Source organism: Bombus vancouverensis, chromosome 2 (assembly GCF_051014615.1).
Source record: "Bombus vancouverensis nearcticus chromosome 2, iyBomVanc1_principal, whole genome shotgun sequence".
NCBI classification, from domain to species: domain Eukaryota; kingdom Metazoa; phylum Arthropoda; class Insecta; order Hymenoptera; family Apidae; genus Bombus; species Bombus vancouverensis.
In genome coordinates, this window is record NC_134912.1 from 18,048,487 (window position 1) to 18,068,018 (window position 19,532).

At 39.7% G+C, this 19,532-nt stretch overlaps 1 protein-coding gene across 14 annotated transcripts in view; it reads right to left on the reverse strand.

Annotated features, from left to right (window-relative positions):
- LOC117153135 (protein expanded) overlaps positions 1-19,532 on the reverse strand; it is a 122,286-nt gene that overhangs the window by 42,726 nt on the left and 60,028 nt on the right. For 13 of the 14 annotated variants that reach the window (XM_076627787.1, XM_033326861.2, XM_076627776.1 and 10 more), the window contains one exon: positions 15,027-15,182. The exons of the other annotated variant lie outside the window; for it this stretch is intronic. In XM_076627787.1, coding sequence (XP_076483902.1) covers positions 15,027-15,140 — 114 coding nt within the window. In that variant the 5' untranslated portion in view covers positions 15,141-15,182. The remainder of the gene's footprint in view (positions 1-15,026; positions 15,183-19,532) is intronic. 14 annotated transcript variants of the gene reach the window in all.

Genomic DNA, 19,532 nt, shown 5'->3' on the forward strand with positions numbered 1-19,532 from the left:
AATTTTTGTTCGAAAGCGGATTACTCTTATTAATCCCTGTTAGGTATCTTAGAAACTATATTTACAGCAACTTGATAATATTACGATACTCGTAACAGAAAATTCCTGTCTATGTACAAAGCTTCGTTCACGCGCTTTTAGAAACGAAAGGCAATTGAATATTCAGCCTAAAAAATTGTCCGATTAAAAGCATGACCAAATGAAATATCTCAATACGTGACTCTGAGAATACGTGATTTAAATATATCGTTAATTATAATCGATGATATAGAAAATATCGTCGAACGGTTATTAAAGAGTTAACGAACGCAAAATGGAAATACGTATACGCTCTGTATCAGAGTTACAGGCCATACGTGCAAGAATTTCCAATTATACCGGAGGAATAATCCGCATGATACATGCATTTAATTTCTCACCGACTATTTCTACCTTTGCCAATAACGCATGGTTTAGCCGATCTGCATAAGGAACTTAATCAAAATACTCGAGAGATCTATAAGAAAAATACACGGATACATATTTTTCTGGTCGTTAATAGAGGAATAAAATCTTCTCGATGACCAATCGATTAATTACCATCCGATCAACATCATCTTTCTACCTGTTTCTTATCTAATGCATCCTCGTTATCCATCGTCGAAGGAATCTCAATGATTTCCGCAATTTTTTGAAGGATTTCAAAGGTAGCCGATTACATTCGTATCCGTAGGGCTTATCGTACGTGCATAAGCGAACGTTGGAATTTGTCTGACATGTTTTAACGCTTCAAAGCATACCGGAATGCACACGAACCTTCGTATCATACGCTTTTCGTCTTGATTCCCGGTAAACGCAGGGAACATGCAACACTGCTTAACGAGAGCTTCTTAAATACATATTTCTTCCACCGGATTCAAATAAATTATGCGAGTTGCCCACGTACGACCAAGCAAGTAAACTCGAAAGCATTTTTGCTACGTGGAACTGTAGCGCATAGTGGGATCGTGTGCTGTTTCATCCGCAACGATCGAATTCCTAAGGAGGCCAACGAATTAAAAAAAAAAAAAACAACGAGGAAGAAAGGATTACCTTATGGTCGATTTTGAAAATATTTTCAATAATTTAGCGTTAATCTTTTCGTTCTTATCGTTGCTAATCCAACCTAGTTTCTTCGTTTGAAAGATGACAATGTTAGGTTGAACTCGCTATAAAAGAAAACTATCCTCGAGATATTCGTGTTACGTGTTCTTCGCTTGATACTCGATACAGACAAATTTTATTTCATTCCTGTCTTTTGTTACATTTTAGCTAAACGATTGAAAGAGCACGGAAAACGTTCAAATTCCCGGGAAAGGCAGCGTCCGGGCTGCTGAACATTTTTGATCCGAATGTGTCTTTTGGAGGGTATTTTAAAATGTCAAAGTCGAAAATGAGGGTCATTTTTCATGATAATGAACATTTTTGGAAATTCAGCCTTGCGAACATTCAGCTGACAAAGGTCCTAGCTGTAGAAATCCAAGTAACAACGCGATGAAGACAGGTAACTTTTGTTCACGCGATATCGTTGCGATGGCACAACTAATGCCAAAGCTCGAAATGCCGCTTTCTGTATGATCACGAGGTCGCCTCAAGGCTCACGGCGCGGCACGCAGAAAATAAGAATAATCCAAACCTAATCCAATACTCGCGATCCGAATGCACACAGAGAGTAAGTTTAAGCTACCAAACGTTGGGAAAGTATCGTCAGAATCCACGAAGACGCGTACACGAACAGGTCGACTCAAATTTGTTACGCCGTATTTCCGTGAAAAACAGAGCGTCGTTCTGAACTTCGACGATCTCCAAAACCCCCAAGAAACGTCGTTGTAGCCGAATATTTTGTCATCCGAATACTATACGTTAGTGTCATATATGAAAGTACGAATTATGATTATCCAATTATCAGCGATCGTACGTCAAATTCACAAAGCCACGCTGCAAATACATTGCACGAAAAATAGCGAAAATAGCGAAACGAGCGAACGTGAGAGCAATTACCAATTGCCGTGTGGAGAAAAGAACGCGCAGTTCTCTGCTAGAAACAGATACTCTCCTTCCGTATAATAACACGCCTCTTCAACGAAGAACCTCCATTCTTTTCTACTGTTGCGAAAAACGATCGGCGTACCGTGTGGCAGCTCGTTCACGGTACATGGTAATCACAGCTTAAGCACCGTATAATCATGGAAAAGTCCTCGGAGTAGCCGTAGCTATTGTTCTTACTGCGGTCGGTGAATTACTGATAGCGACAGACGTTAGACAGAGAGATAGACGGAGATAAACAAGGACAGACGCGATAACCAAAAAAAGAACAGACAGACGAAGAGAAAAAGGAAGCGATATAGGCGGAAGTACGGAAAGACAGGCAAAGAAAGATTAGTGCAGAATCGAAATAGGTAGACACACATATACATGGAATTGGACACCTACGAATATTCAAATGGAACCTGGCGTAACCTCGTTTCCTACTGTTTATACTGTACCGCCGTGACATCATCGGAATCCGTGACTTTCGAGCTGAATGGACGCAGCTCCAGGACCAGGGCCGATCCTTGTCTCGTTCGCGAGGCAAACTGAACAAAGTATCGACGGATTCGCTGTGGTTTTGCGATTTGCATAAATTGCGAATGCTCAACATCGAGAATGCGTATTGAAATCGCGCTAGTTTTATAGCACGAATCGTGTCCGACGTTCACGGTTTCGTATTTACGAGGTGATCTTTTTTTCAAGTCGGAGATCGTTTGAATCAGAACGATCTGTTTAGCAACGCGACTCTGCCCAGGACATTGTACATGCGAGGGAGGAGGTTCGTTTTATTCTGTCCGTGCTTTTGTAACGTGTTTCGACGCGGAGTGGAACGAAAAGTGATGGATCGAGTTGAAAAGCGCGTAGGATGCGCAAAACATGACTTATCGAAAGATAGAAAGAAACGTAAGTCGCACCGAAACCATCAGCAATGACAGAGACATCCTGTAGCGAATCCTGTAGACGCGACACAAGCTACTATTGATCGATTCTCACACTCGAGACACCGATCGAATCGGTCTGTCTCGATGAAAAACCTACCAAAATCATCGGGTTCGTTACAGTAGAATTTGTAGCGGCACTCGACAGCAAACTTTCCAACGGTTTCTGTCCCGTGACTCGCTACACAAAGACCCTATCCTTCGGACAAGATGACCGTTACATGCCGATACATTCTTACAGAATATTTTCAGCTAGCCTAAGGACCCGCTATAAATCTTAGGATTTATTTAGCTAAGGTCCTTCAAAGGAACAAATAGTCTTTGTCTTAACAGTCCCTATACCTACCACCGATTACCTGAAGATACTGGAAATCTGCTTTCCTCGCATACGACGCTTCCTGCTAGCAACTTTCTCTCAAGGCTGGTTAGCATCTTTTTCCAACCATCAACCCAAAATTTAGCCAATTAACAGCGACGTCCATTTCATTCACTTTCCAAACCGACGCTTTCCTCGACGACTCCGATCATCTCGTATCCTTAGACACATCATAGTTTTTTCTATGCAGCATCATCGTGACGGAAAGTCGGTCGTGAGACGCCTGTCCGAATTGATAGTTGGTAGTTGGCAGCAATCGCGAGTCCGAGTTGCTCGACATCTCAGGCAATATGCTCGACATCGCATATCGAACCGTATCTACCCAAGTTCGAACTTGTAATCGTGAACCGCGAACCGAAATTAATAACCGCGATTAATAACCAAGTGTACTCACCGAATATATTTGTTAATAAATATTTATTGTTAAATATATTCGAGCGTTCCTTCAATACCTATCACGCCCATTACCTCAAATCTTATGAACCCAACGAGGCAAAAATGCTTCGTGCAACTGTATTTCGTATAATAGCGGCTCGTTCGTTCTTCCTGTTACTATATAGAATATAATGATTTTTCATTCGTACAATGGGAGTTTACGTTCAGATAAGTGGCGTTGATAAGCAGAAGTTCAACCGATCGATATTAACTAGAATTTTATTCTTATAAGTAGAGTTCGATCGTAAAACTCTCCAACGTTTAACAGATCACTCGTCTCAGAGAAGAGCCGGCATTGTTATATCATCAGCGTAAATTAGCGAGTATTTTCTATTACTACTAACTAATGTAGTATCGTAAACTATTATAATTAGTTTATTTATAATAAATGGATTGAACAGATGTCGATTAAACAGGAAACGATGGCTGTTTAACGCGAACTAATCGCAATAACGTATTATAATTAAAAGAACTAGATAATTAGTTAGCAACTCTCGTCACTCTCAGGATTCAACTCTCTCTCAAAAGCGCTAGCAACACTATCTCGATAACGCAATTCGCACTCTCTGGCTTCTCAACTCATACTGCTGTTAATTCGTTTATGTCCCTTAGCAACCCCTTGTCTTTTGTCTCAGCCTCGTAACTTTCGTCTTAGCCCCACCACGCACATGCTCAGCAACCGTTTGTTTATAATTCGCACGACACCCCACAGGACCCTCGACCACCATGCTACACTAATATACAGGGTGGTTGGTAACTGGTGGTACAAGCGGAAAGGGGGTGATTCTACGCGAAAAAAAGAAGTCGAAAATATAGAAAATGTATCTTTTTTAATTTTTCTTTAACCGCACGCATACCGAACGAAAATTCAAAGTCGATTTTCTCGAAAACGAAGCCTCGAACGAAAAGTTTTTATTCTATATTTTCGACTTCTTTCTTCGCGTAGAATCACCCCCTTTCCGCTTGTACCACCAGTTACCAACCACCCTGTATATTAAATCATTAGATAGAATAATAATTTGTATAATACAATAATTCAATGCAGTAACAAATACACGAATATCTGTAGTTCTGCGAAATGTTTCAGGTCCAATCATGCTTTTCACTAGCAGCAAATTTCCGCAATTTGAAAAAGACGCGATAGAATCGTTTTATCCGTACGATGATTACGCGATAATATATTTCTTAAGACATTAAAAATCTTTCCGCTCGTTAAGAGTAAGATCGGCATATAAACATACAAGAGCCGTGACAGACTAATTGAAATTCTGGATATCCTGAACGCTGAGGATCGAGACTACGGAAAAGAAAAACGAACATAGCGAAATCAGTAGAATAATTTATTGTTATTTCAATTCCTTGGTATCTAATAGCTAGATGTTTAGAAAGCATAGTCGCTACGAAATTACCCGCAGGAAAATGTGTTTGTCGATTAATTTAATCATTTTATTCTCGTTTATATAGACGATATTACTTTGCCGAGTTTACATCGATTGATAGGTGTAGTGGCGTTGCATAGATACCACGCGAAGGTACGTATCCATTTCGAAGGAAAAGTATCGCGATTTGCTCTGCAGGTTGTATCTCGCGAGTGGATACCGCGTTCAGAGCGATTATCCGAGTCACTATCGGATCGGATAGTCATTCTTAAAACTCTCAACGCGGATAGCTTTACTGTCAAATGGACACCTGCCTCGAGACGTTCCTGTAGAATCCACGACGATCCTTTTCCTCCTTTTACTCGGTAATTACAGCGAAAGAATTTTCGATACATCCGATAGAAGCTTGTATTATTTTCTACGATTAGAAAGTTATCTGATATAACAGGAACCATGCAGCTTTACGGAAACCGGTCGACGATCTGCTACGGTAGAGCAACACGATCCTTCACAAGCTTATGAATCAACCGGCAGAAAATTCTGGATAATAAAAACTAGTCGAATATGAAAAACCAGGATATTCTTAACGGAGACCGGGTGCCAATCGATATAATTAATAGCGATAATTAACGACTATAATAAATTGAATTACCGTTTAATATTAACAATAAATATTGACCAATATGTTAGAAAAACAGGATAAAATCAAGTTGAAATAAATAATGCATTTATCGAGACACTATATTGGAACGGAACTTTGCTCATATCTTTTTTTGAACAAATAAAAATCTAAAAACGAATAAAATATTTCCTTTAATATGCTATTTTCCTAAAATACTAATTTCTATACTATTATACTATTATACTAATTCCTATACTAATTTCCTTTAATATACTATTTTATTTATTATAGAATATATATGTCTAAATAATTTTCTTTCGTTTATTTCATTCCCATGTGCATATATCTCTCTAAATAATTCTTTTTATTATTACTTAAAGCTACAAACCCAAACCATGAAATGCGCTATCGCTTTCATCGATAATCAACTTATCATTCGCGTATACCAAAATTTTTATCGCTTCGGAATTCTATTACCATTTCCAGATCTCTCTAATCACCGATGTAAAAATTACGCGGAAACGTATCGTTCTAACAGTGAAAAATCTTAGCGGAGCAACGTCGAAAGAGAGAGGCGGCCAAGCTAATTGTAAGAGAGGAAAGAGAAGAAGCATCGTCGGAGAAACCGTACGCGGAAATGTTATTACAATTGCTGCAACATTTTAAGCACTGCCCCCAGGGAAAAGGTGCCTCATAAATGCTCGGCGTGGAATGTACGCGCCAAGGTAGAAGAACAATTTATCGCCCCGTATCGAATATTTCGAGTCGCTCGACGCATTCCAGCGCCGATCTTGTCCGCACCAAATCTCTACGGGCCACCATAAAATATCCTCTGGAACAGCCTGTCGGTTCAGATTTACGGTCGATCCTATCGGACCCGCGATTTCGTCCATGGTCGTCTTCCACGGACGATAGATTCGCAGGACTGACAAAAATATCGTCCGTACGAATTTTTCTTCCTACAAGAATTACGTAATTTACATCGTTGCTGATAAATATTTATCCACTCGTCCACGATTAAGCTAACGTTATTGACAAAATTGCACGAGTAGCAAGTATTTAGATACGTGTAATTTTGTGTGCCACATTAGATTATTCGCGTAGTAGTGACACACATATACGAGTACGAGTGTGTGGAAGCATGTGCGTGCACAGCGTCTCGTAAAACAGATGAATGCAATTGTTTCATGGGTAGTGTGGTGTAGAAGATGCTGAGACAAAGAGAGTGCTGAGACGCGTGCAAATTTGTATCGACGAACATCTTGTAAATTACACATTAACACTAGAACTACCACATCAGTCAAATTGACTGGCTTTACAATTTTATTTTAAAATTCCTACTTCGTGTTATATTTTTTTCCGCGATGGTGTAATGACTTTCGCAACGATAACTGAAAGAATAATATAATAAATTTTATTTTGTTTTTTATGTATTCAAACTCTAAAATAATTTTGTATCAAGGCTACTCATACCAATAGCAGTCAAAATGACTGCTACTTGTCAAAGTGTATGATAAAAGGGTCCTGCGATCAATTTATCGAACCCCAATTAACCAGTTTCCTCGTTTTTTAAATTTTTACCGCGTATCATTCGATATGATGACATCAGTTATCAGGAAAATTCCGGATCGATCGCTAGTTCGCTAGATGCTAACGCTAGAAATATCACACCAATTAAAATGACTGGTTCTACAATTTTATAAATGCGTCAACCCTCGTTTAGGGATGATGGTCTCAAACGGATTAATAATACCAAAAATGTACTACACAACGTGGAATTGATTCTGTAAGGAAATCTGTAATAAATCAATAAATATAAAAATATTCTATTATTACGTATTTTTTAAGGACCAGTGATTTTGACTGGTTTTGGTAGAAATAGCTTCGTGTTAACTATCGGTAGTTCTAGTGTTAAATAAATCTAAAACTATTTTAATATCAATTCTAAGTATAATCTGAGTGTTCCTATATATTTATTTCGGCGATTAAGATCCACAATTCTCAACAGCAAGACACAGATTTTTACTACTAATCGATTTTCTTGTAGAACACGGCGTTGCGTTCGATAATAAACGAAATACAATTTAGCGATCGAACGTATTACAGATACTGCGATATCGAAAGTCGAGGACTTGCGTTAAACAACGGAGTTAATATTATTAATATACAGGGTGGTCGGTAACTGGTGGTACAAGCGAAAAGGGGGTGATTCTACGCGAAAAAAGAAGTCGAAAATATAGAATAAAAATTTTTCGTTCGAGGCTTTGTTTTCGAGAACATCGACTTTGAATTTTCGCTCGGAACGCGTGCGGTGCGTTATAACGGATCTCACTGTAGATCGTTGTCTCGATAGAAAAATAAAAAAAAAATTTTTATTCTATATTTTCGACTTCTTTTTTCGCGTAGAATCACCCCCTTTCCGCTTGTACCACCAGTTACCAACCACCCTGTATATTTTATATTATTTGACATGTTCTACCGTCGTGAACCACGTATTCTCGAGAAACAAGCAAAATGAGCAACTAAGCGTAAAATCATACGTCGATCGTCCACTTACGACAGAAATTCCACGGTACGCTCTCCCGATCAGATGGAATGAACAATGAGCGACGTGTTTTTCCATCGGGACAGAAACTCGCTCGAACGACCAAACCGTCCCTCTAATCGCCGTTTCAATTATCTACGTAATTATTATGCTGACGCAATAAATTAGTATCGATACCGAACGTAAACGGAATAAGATAAGAATCGGCGGCGATCGTTCGAGAAATATGCCGTAGAAAGCACGAATAGCAAACGGCAGGACATTTATAGTAGCACGAAGAATGGGAGGTTTTAATTCGAACGCGTATCTTTTATCGCGTGTTCTGTAACAATGAGTCGATTTCACGAGCACGTAAGCGTTTCAGACCGGAAAAATGTTTTATCCTCTGTCTGTCGTTTCTCATCGTTGAAGAAATTATCAGAGGAAAAATGAAAGATACGTCGAAATTACAGACGAGCTACGGATATCGAGTTAACTCGCCTTTCTTACTCTTAGTTAACAAGATAATTATACCGTGTTTGGAAAAAGAAACGAACGTTCTTTCTTCTATCTCTATTTCCCTAGCGTTTATAATTATTTTCCCACTTACTTGGCCAATCACTCGCGCAATTTCATCGCACCATACGATCCAAGCTGATTTACCAGCTGACCCATATGTATCAGGTCGTCCGAAAAGATTCTTTCGTTTTATAAAGAAACAATGGATGCGTAACATTTTCCGATTTATATTATTTTATCGAATTACGTATGATCCATTTTGTTCTATCGAGATAAAGATCGCAACGTTTGATAGATCAGGTTTCATGTTTGTATAAAGATGCATCGTTGTAAAAGGCGTGTCTGTAAAAGAAAGACACTTTCCGGACAACCTAATATAAGCGATAATCTTTATGAATATCCGGTAGGATACGAAAATTGCTATCGGAAAAATTGCACTTTGGGTGATCGATGTTTTGTAATATAATCATCGATCGTAAACATAATTCTTGTACAATGTTAGTATATTTAGTATACTATTGATATTAACATACATATTTTCGCAAGTAACATAGTAAACCTATTAGTTCGTTGGCAACGATCGTTCTATAGGATGGTTGGTAATCGATAGAAACAGGGCCAGAGTGGTTCTACGGCTCGAGACGAGGCGAAGCTCAAGAATGACAAAATAACGCCGAAGACTTGTTTTTTTTTTTTTTTAAATAATCGAATTTCAAATTTGCCACGTGTACGAGAATTCGATCGATTCTCGACTGGGCGAGAACGAACGATTCATCGACGCAAAGTTATTCCACATGCGAAAATAAGTGGAAATCCACTTTGTAATTATTACATCCACGTTTATGGTTATCCTAAATGTAACGAGTGTTACGAAATGACCGTGGAATGAATTTTCGATACGAAGGAATACCTATCTATATTCTACTCTATAGAGTACTGTAAAAAATCAAGAAAGATTCAAAAAACGGAAGAAAAGCATTGCGATGAGTTACCATTTTCCTTATATTACCGATATTTATGCAAATATTCTGTTATCACGTACCGTGTAGCTCCGTTCGAGTCGCAAAATTGATACGTACACTCGAGCAAACTTTCCGATGATCGGCGTAACGAGGATAAAATCCAGGCCTGTTGATTTCGCAGCAGGCTACAACGCGGGGCCACGCAGGCAGAACGAGGAATTTCCTTGGCAACCGGGAATTCAGATTCGTCGTTACAAATGAGCCTGGCTATAATTAGTTAGATGGTATCGTGTGAGAAGGTGTGCTAGAACGCTGCCGGCGCGGCGCGGCCCGACGTACCCGTAACCGCGTGTACGCTCCGTGTAGATGGTTTGTCTAACGACGCGAAAAGGCAATAGCCTCGAACGAGCAAATCGACATCGCTGCGGAAACCTTGCCATTGAAACGTTTACCGCCGCCGCCTTCGCCTGTCTACTCTACTACGCATTCTACGGTGACGCCACGTTACGAAAACAGAGACGCTCTTTCAAGCTCGTGAATGAATCTAAAATAATCTTCAAGCGTTCGTGGAACGAAACAGGGTACGAAGGAATCGTGACTGATATTTCTGATTGCGAGATACGTTTAAATATTGTAGGCTCGATCGAGTTGAGATAGGATGGTGAGAAGTGAAATTAAAGAATTTAAAGAATTAAAGAAATTCAAAAAAAAAAAAAAGAATAGATACGTGTTCGTTGATCTTCGTTATATCGTCGTATAATACGAAAAGTATCTACTCCGGCTCCTAACGAAACGAATATTCGTAAATATGCAATTCAATCTCCAACGAAACGCAATTCCCAAATACGTAATTCTGAAATGATCATTTTTTATTGATCTCGTCGGATACCTCGAAAAATACGATAACTGATAAAAATTGTAATATACGCGTATCGTAAAACGTGGCAAATCGACGTTATTAAACCAGTTAGAAAACTTCTATATTTAGAACGTATACAAAAGGAGCAGCTCGTGATAGGAAGTGATCTTAGGAAAAAAAAAAAGAAGGAAAAGGAAAAGAAAGAAATCGATAAGATACTATTTTCACATAGTTCCATGGGAAGTGTCGTAAAGAAGAGACGGCAAACACGAGCAAGGTTACTTCCTCCGCATTCTCGAAAAACGCAGACTCGCGCTAATGAGCTCGTTACAGAAGCGGCATTAGGAGATGTCCGATCTCTTGTAAAACATCCCACGATCAGGACTTGATCAATGAAGTCCAATGTGCTTTGACTGTAAAAAGTGGCCGAGGAAACGTTCATTCTTGCAATTATGGCAGCAAACGCGAATAACGTAGCAAACAGAGTTGCACGAGTATCGTTGCAAGAAACGCGTTATTTGCGTGGGACGAGTAACGTCGTGTATCGCAGCCGAAGTTAACCATTTGACGTTAAAAATTATTCAACGAAATGATCAGTAAACGCTAACCTCACCAAACCCGGTCAAATGACCGCTTGCAAAAGTTTATTTAAGATTGTACATTCGTTGCCATTTCTTTCGTTCGTCTAACTTTACGTAAATTCTTACAGCATCTGATTAATCAATTTCTCAATTTTTGTTAATATAAGATAATGTGAATATGGCGTTTGAAATAGAAACGAGATAAAATGACGGTAGAACATGTCAAATAATATAAAATATACAGGGTAGTTGGTAACTGGTGGTACAGGCGGAAAGGAGGTGATTCTACGCGAAAAAAGAAGTCGAAAATATAGAATAAAAATTTTTCGTTCGAGGCTTTGTTTTCGAGAAAATCGACTTTGAATTTTCGCTCGGTACGCGTGCACTTTATCGCGTCTCGTTATAACGGATCTCACTGTAGATCGTTGTCTCGATGGAAAAATTAAAAGAAAAAATTTTTATTCTATATTTTCGACTTCTTTTCTCGCGTAGAATCACCCCCTTTCCGCTTGTATCACCAGTTACCAACCACCCTGTATATCGAGCTCCGGCGATCTGGACCACACGAAGATTCTAGGGGTAAGCGACAAGCTTCTTTGACTCTGTCCACAGCCCTCTTGTCAGAGGACTGTCCATCACCCTGTCTGCTAAGTAGCCAAATCCTTCTAGAAAATCCTTATTATCGCTTTCCACGTGCCACGGGACAACGTGAGCTCGAGAGTCCTCGAGTCATCGGCCCCGTGCACGCGATCCTCCGCGGCGGAAAACAGGAAGCGTCGGGCTCCTTGTCGGAAACCCCGAAACTGCAACATCCGCGACTCTTTGTTAAAATCGCGGTAGTCCTTAAGACTGTCACCGCTCAAAGCCGCTATCGAGCCAAAATTCTGATAACACGTTTATAGTTTAACACCATCGGCGATAGAGAATCCTTGGAAATAGATGGACGGTACACGATGCGTCCACCTTGACACGTGCTGCTGCTCCTCTATGGAGGAGCTGGCGTTTTTGACAAACGACAACGATTTGACAAATCGTAATTTTAAAAGATCAAAATATTAGCTTGTTTTCGTTTTATGAAGAAACAATAGACGCGCAATGTTTTTAATTTTATATTATTTTGTCGAATTACGTACGATCCATTTCGTTCTGTTGAGATAAACACCGCGACATTTCGCAGACTTGCTTTCACGTTTGTGTAAAGGTGCACTGTTGTAAAAAACACGTTTGCGAAAGAAGGACACTCTTCGGACAACCTAATATATTTATTCGATTAAATTACAATATATGAGAGGGAAACAGAAAAAGTATTTGTGTTAACAAATAAAAGAGAAAATGAGAAATGTCTGGTTTGTAAACTCGCAGACTGTAATTGCAAATTTTTACCGGTGACGTGCTTAGTAATTGGCAAAGGCTAAATTGAGGATAGAAACGGTTAAAAATCCTATACTTGTACAGAAAACGTCTATGTTGCAATTTTAAAGATAAGCTTTACCGAAAGATTATTTCATTAGCTGTATATATGTCCGCTGCACTGATCTAGTCTGCTAAAATACGAATTTGTATTAAAATATTATACGTATCGAGTTGTTACTTTCATAGCTTGTTATACGATACTCGTTGGCTAACTCTAACAACTACTTGTCGCTATTTATTCGATAGACGATAAACCAAAGCAGGAGGGGACGGTAGATGAAAGGAAAGACGATTAAAAATGAAATTAACACGTGGTTATTTACGCGAGAAGCATTAGTCATGTCGTCGGTTAAACGCCTAAACACGATATAATCGTGTATCTTACGAATCGTTAAGTAAAACGCACCATCAAACGAGCCTTTATTCCGGCAGATTTAATCGGCAACAACTCTTTTAATTGCAATCACAGCTCTTTTGGAACGATGATGAATCGCGCATATACATACTGCGTGCGTCATTCGTGTAAACACACGCCTCCAAACGAGATCACTCATTTTTCACGAGCGTTGAAAAATTTACGAGGGCACGCGTTCTACCGTGAACCGGAACGAAACACCAGTGTGAAAATACAAGTTGAGTTATAACGCATTCTTCCTTAACAACTTTTTAGTAGAAAATCAGAAGATCGGAACAAAATTTACATAACGAATCTCAAGTTTTTCGATATGCAAATCTTACAACATCGTATGGTAACTTATCGAAAATATCAAACCTAATATTTAATACGAATGAATAAAATTATCAACAGATACGTGTACGATCCACGTTTGTCGATTTGAGAGAATATGGAAACTACCGCAGTCGTAGCAAAATTGTACAAACATATGTGTAACACATATACGTATATCGATGATCTTAAAATATCGAGAAAATTGAATAAAAGATATTTACGTTGTAAATTTCTAGCGAAAAGAAAACAATTTATCCATAAAATATTTAACGAGAAATAAATTATAAATTTACCGATATATACCACTTATTCGACAAATTTATCGACCAACCAAAAAATTTTTCCATTAGACGTTCTATTCTACATAGTACCAGGTATTCCTTCCGAGTCTCGCAGCCTGCCGGTTGTAAATGACTTTTAAGAAGGACAAGACAGGTGCGTGTACCTTCGCACGCCTTAATATATCAACTATACTATAGTATACACTCGGGGTCTCTCACGGATCGGTTATTCCGCATTTGTACACCCACGCGCGTCGCGGATGTAACTAATCGCATTCCACGATTAGAAAATCCGGGCGTGTCCTCGACAGTACGATGCACATGTTCCGATAAACTCTGGTATTTCGCGGGCATGTTCTATGCGTTTCCGCTCTGGCCAGAGGACGGAATACGATCGTAACAAGATGCTACGCGTCGAACGCCGGTTCTTTTTCCAAAAATCCGACTCGTTGTTTTAGTTTCCACGCACGCTATGGGTTGCTGGCGATTGGTGCGCGACGAAATGTAGCGTAACGCGATCGCCAGAGATGTTCTTTAAACAAACGAATATTCGCTTGTGTCGATAGAAATCCTGCTGACTACGATGCTAGTTCTTTGCTTCGTCAATTTGTTTGTAGCGTACAAAGATTGATACTATTAAGATGTTTGTACGATATAGACAGATACGCATAACGCGGGCAATCGATTAGAAGATGATCCTACATGCGGAAGTAAGTCGAAAACGTAGAATAAAAATTTGTATCTTATCAATTGAGAGTTAACATTAATATATTATAATACTAAGACAATTTTTATCTCTTCCGTCATGCTACTCTTTCCAACGCATCCAAGCAAAGTTTCGCTGTTAACGTAAATTTCTTTCCCCTGGTGTTATTATGATAATTGTTGAACGAAGCATTTGAAAGTCTATGCGTATTTCTGTACCATTGCTACTTCGTTTTTAACGGTAAAAGATTTGTACGAAAACCTAACAAGCACCCTGCGCGCGTCATAAATAATTCAAACGCATGGATTAATAATATTCGTAAAATCGATCAGAAATACATACGTGAAATCTATCATTTTTCCGATATAAAACGCAGATATAAAGGAAATGCATCGTGTTCGAGACGGACAAAAATTATAATATCGTTTTGGAATCTGTACGAGCTACCAGCGTCGACGTTATCGTTTCTCATCGGAAGATAATACGGGAGAGCTGCGTGGAAAATAATAATAACTCGGAATTACGCAGCTATAACGGAACAAGAAGAAAACGGTTATGTACATATATCGCGTGCTGAATATGCAGCATTGTCGCCATGAATTATTCGCCTCTGTTTACTCGTTTATTAATTTAACTCGGTTGAACCACTCACCTCAACGACGAAGTAAAGAGGATCACCAGGAAGGACTTGAACGGCGAGGTAGCGGCTGGCGGACACCAGGGGTTGAAGGCAGGACCGCGCAGCCGTGACACCGCTACCACGCATGCTGCATGCTTCATTTCGTCGCCGCTACGCCCAGCGTCCTCACTGTAATCATATCAGTAAAAAAAGAAAGATAGCTGGTTTCACGTAGTTGTTCGTATCGCAAGCCAGCATCGAATAATTTCTAAACGCGTACTTTTAACCCTCCGCCTGCGACGAGGTATAACGTACCCTAACGATTCTGAAATAAAAGTACATATTATCGCTTTCTTGTTAAATATGTTTACAATTAGCGTTACGATATCTTTCTCCTGCGTTGCGCTTCTGTTTCGGCAAGCGTAAGCTACCGGGGTACTAAATGCAGGCTACACGTCACATTGTTTGTTTTTCGTACGAAGGTCACAGGAGAAAGACACAGGGGATGAACACGTTCTTGTTGATTTTCGAATTTTTATTTATTCTAATTTACTTTGTGATTCTAATGATTTTACATGAGATAGCGTAACTGAGAACGGAAGCAACTTGCTAGATTCGAAGATGCGTCTGTTAAAAATAACTGATAAGTTGACAACAAGTTTTGTAGAAGCCAAACGTACGATTATTGTCAAGAGAAAATACGCTTTAATATCCTCGATATTTTACTATTACGATTACGAAAAATATTTTCTATATTTTGAGAGGTATGAAAGAACACGTGTCCAGGCAAGAAATTTAATATTACGCCAAAAAAATTATACGTACAGTACATAATATAATTAGCGAGTATCAATGTCGAGAGTAAATCGATTAACAAATCATTCTGAAAGCCCCTGCAAGTTACAAACTTCTGTTTAAACCACATCGTTGTATAAGCAAATGTCACGTTGCTCGCACATCCTTTTTCAAGGTAGCACGAAAACCTCGCATTATCCGTATATTGAAAAAGAAATCAAACCGAAATATCATGCAAAAAAAACAAGCGGCGATATCAACAAACCATACGAAATGAAAAATCGATTAAGTAGCCAGGTAGCGTCACCGATTACCGAACAGATCCTCCGTAACGTTCTTCGAAAATAGAGAAGACGACTACCGGGATTACTTGACGTCAGGCTATTAGAGCAAAGAATCACGTGGCAACGAAGATAACAATGTACGAAAGAGCCGAAGGGATATGCAAATGGAAACGGTAACCGGTCGCACAAATCACAGTGGCATTTCCAGAGATTCCAGCCGGTAGAAACGACAGAAAGAAGAAGAAGAAGAAGAAGAAGAGGAAGAAGAGGAGGAGGAGGAGTAGGATGAAGAAGAAGAAGAAGAAAAAGAAAAGGCAGAGAAAGAAGAGGAAGAGGAAGAAGAAAAAAGAAAAGAGAAAAGACGAAGGAGAAAAAGAAACAGAGCGAAGCCTCCGCATACGGTGCACAATACGTGTGCTGCATCCCTTTTTGGATGTTGGTCCACGGTAAATCACAAAATCGCTCCCGGCATTACCCTATTTTCATCTCCGTGGAACAAGAGGCAAGTCGCATGGACGGAGAGCCGAGAAACGGATGGTCTCGCTCGCGCCGCTCATAAATCGGCCGGACAATAAGTCGTGCAAAAAAATGCCACGCGGAGTGCATCAGATCTACCGTGGAATTTCAAGCCCTCTGGAACCGATTAATTGTTTCGATTTCCACGGAACCTCTCCTCGAGAGCATTCCATTGCGATTATATATTTCATATTTTATATATGTATCTTATATTTATATATGCGAAGCTTAACGAAACGTTATTACATTTTTCATTCGTTATTACTTTTCCATAAATTTGTATCTTTTTGCTATCGTCGAAGTAAGCGGTTTTGCTTCTTGATAATTCTAGCTGATCGTTACGCGTTTATTTATAAAACAGGTGATATGCAAAAACGCGAGAAATATATGATATTAATTAAGATTTAAAGACGCGTCAATTGTGAGATTACTAGCAACGCTATGGGAAGTCGGGTGTGACGTGGTATTGTTACACGTTATACTGTTCAATGGAATATAGCCTTGTTCGATTACCAAGTAAAAAAACAAATGGCAGGAATTAATAAAAACGAAGTTATCAAACTTCAAAGAAAGAAGGAGTAATCTTGCAATAATTTCCTTGCAACGAATATTTAAACATATCCTGCTGGAAGAATCGCAATTCCAATTTCCGCCTTGGAATAGGTTTCTTCGAGAATTCCCCAAAGACTTATCGATCCTCGAACAAGAGGAACAACAGAAAGGAGAATCAGCTTTATAAATAATTTCCGTGTAATCTTCTTACAACGAACGTTTAAAAGCACCCCGACAAAAAGATCGCAATTTAAATTTCCATATTTCAACAGATTCTTCACGATCCCTCTTAAAGACACAATTTGCAACATTGTTCCAGCTACCCTATTATTATATATACTAAGCCCGCGTCTCGAAACGGTTTTTCTTCTCCCCTCCTCGGCTTGGTTATTTTGGAGTCGTCCCATGATTCGACCAAGTCGCCACGGTAATCGACGAAATTGACTAATGGACGATCCGCGAGAGAGCAGAAAGGAGGAGAAACCATCTACCCGCGGAGGGATGATCGATGGGATCCATTACCGAGAGACGCGTGCAATCCGCCCACACCCCGAGGAGCCTCCACGTTCTGTCCCTTTTCCTCGATCCTCTTCCCTCCCCTCCCCCTCCCGCCATAACCCACCACCCTCTTCTCATGGTCCGTTCTTTTCCTCGTACATACATACATATATGTACTCGTAGCCAGAGTTGTCTATTTCTCTTTCTCAGGTGCCTCTCGGTTTGCAGCACGTTGATGCATTTACTCGCTTACCGGTATAACTGCCGCGCCATTATAAAAGCCGGTCTCTCCTTCTCCCTTTGCCTCTCCCTCTGCCTCTCCCTCTTGCCGCCCTCTCCCTATCCCCGTTCCAAACTCCTTTTTCTCTCTTACCCTTCTCTACCATCCCTCTTTTTCTCTGTCTCGTATCCTTGTTGCTCTCTCGGCCGTTCTTGGACCCCGATAGCCAATGCATTTCGCAGCCGTTCAACCTGCGTCCCTGTTGCATTCTCCTCGCGATCACCGACCCCGTGTACCGACTTCGAAGGAAAATCACGGAGAGTCAATTTTTGCGCGTCAGGCCTACGGATCTCCGGATGCTCGATGCTCGATGCTCGATGCTCGAGAAGAGGCTTCGAGTTGCGGATAGGGGATGAACCGTGTTTGTTGCGAGTCGTGATTCATGGCTGTGGTGAAATGGGTGTGGGGTAATATTCTAACGTCCAAGTGTCGGATCTCGAGAGGAGAAAAGGTGGAAATTCGAGTTATCTCGTACGAGAGCACGTGCTCTTATAGAACGATTTTTCGCTGTTGGTCGTAGCATGTTTGTACGTACAATGTTGTCGAATCTTGCCGAATTATTTAATGTATGCGAATTTATAAACCTATAATGGATGTTCAATTTTTATATCTGCAAACTTTCTCCTCTTACAACGTTTTCCATATTTGTACGTGTCGTTTTCTCGGCGAGATTATCTACGTAAGAATGTTGGTACGGGGAAACAAGAAGATTCAAACGTGTTTTAAGTAATTTGGACAAGTTGCGCTTTTGAAAGGATTAGAGGCAGCGAAACAGTTTGTAAGGAACACCAAGATGGCATCGAATCAAGCACGATATGATATTAATTCTACGTTTATCTATCTATGCTTTCCGCTGCACTGATCGATATAACGCTTCGCTTTCTAAAAATCAATATGATGTTTTTTGTAATACATTACTAATTACCCAAGCGTCGCGGTGGCCGGACTGAGAAGACTATCTCAATCCCAATACATCGATGATAGTCATTTTTAATCGAGTTATAACAGACATTCCTTACGGACTCGCACAGTTATGCACGATGCTTTAAGCTCGTCCAACCCTCGTTTATATGTACTAACGCTAACGCGTACGCTGTTACGAAGACAAAATTACAAGCAAAATTCGTCGTAGTGATATCGACAGTTTCTCGCGAATATCTCGGAAAGTATGGTCGATCGACGGTTGCATGTACAGGAAAAAATGATTCAGAATGTCGAGCTACGCTAATATATTCATATTGATTTATCATGGTAATTAAAATTCATCCTCCTTTATCCTGGGAACTAACTATAACATACATACACGCGCTAGTAACATGCAAAAATGCAAAACAACAACTTAAAGATTGCAAAAATTCTTGCTTCTGGAATAATTACGTTTTCGTATATCTTTTAAAAACAATTGAACGAATCGATCGATCGCGTCACATAAAAGCTGATCTAATATTAAAATTGTTACTATCGAAAATTTGTCGAACTGCCTTCGTATACTGGCAAATATCGCAAGATACTTGCGTTATAACGAAGCAAACGCGAAGCAAAGAAACAACGGAGGCAAAGGTGGCGACTATCCAAACCATAAGATTCTTCCATTCGAAATGGCATCCTATAACG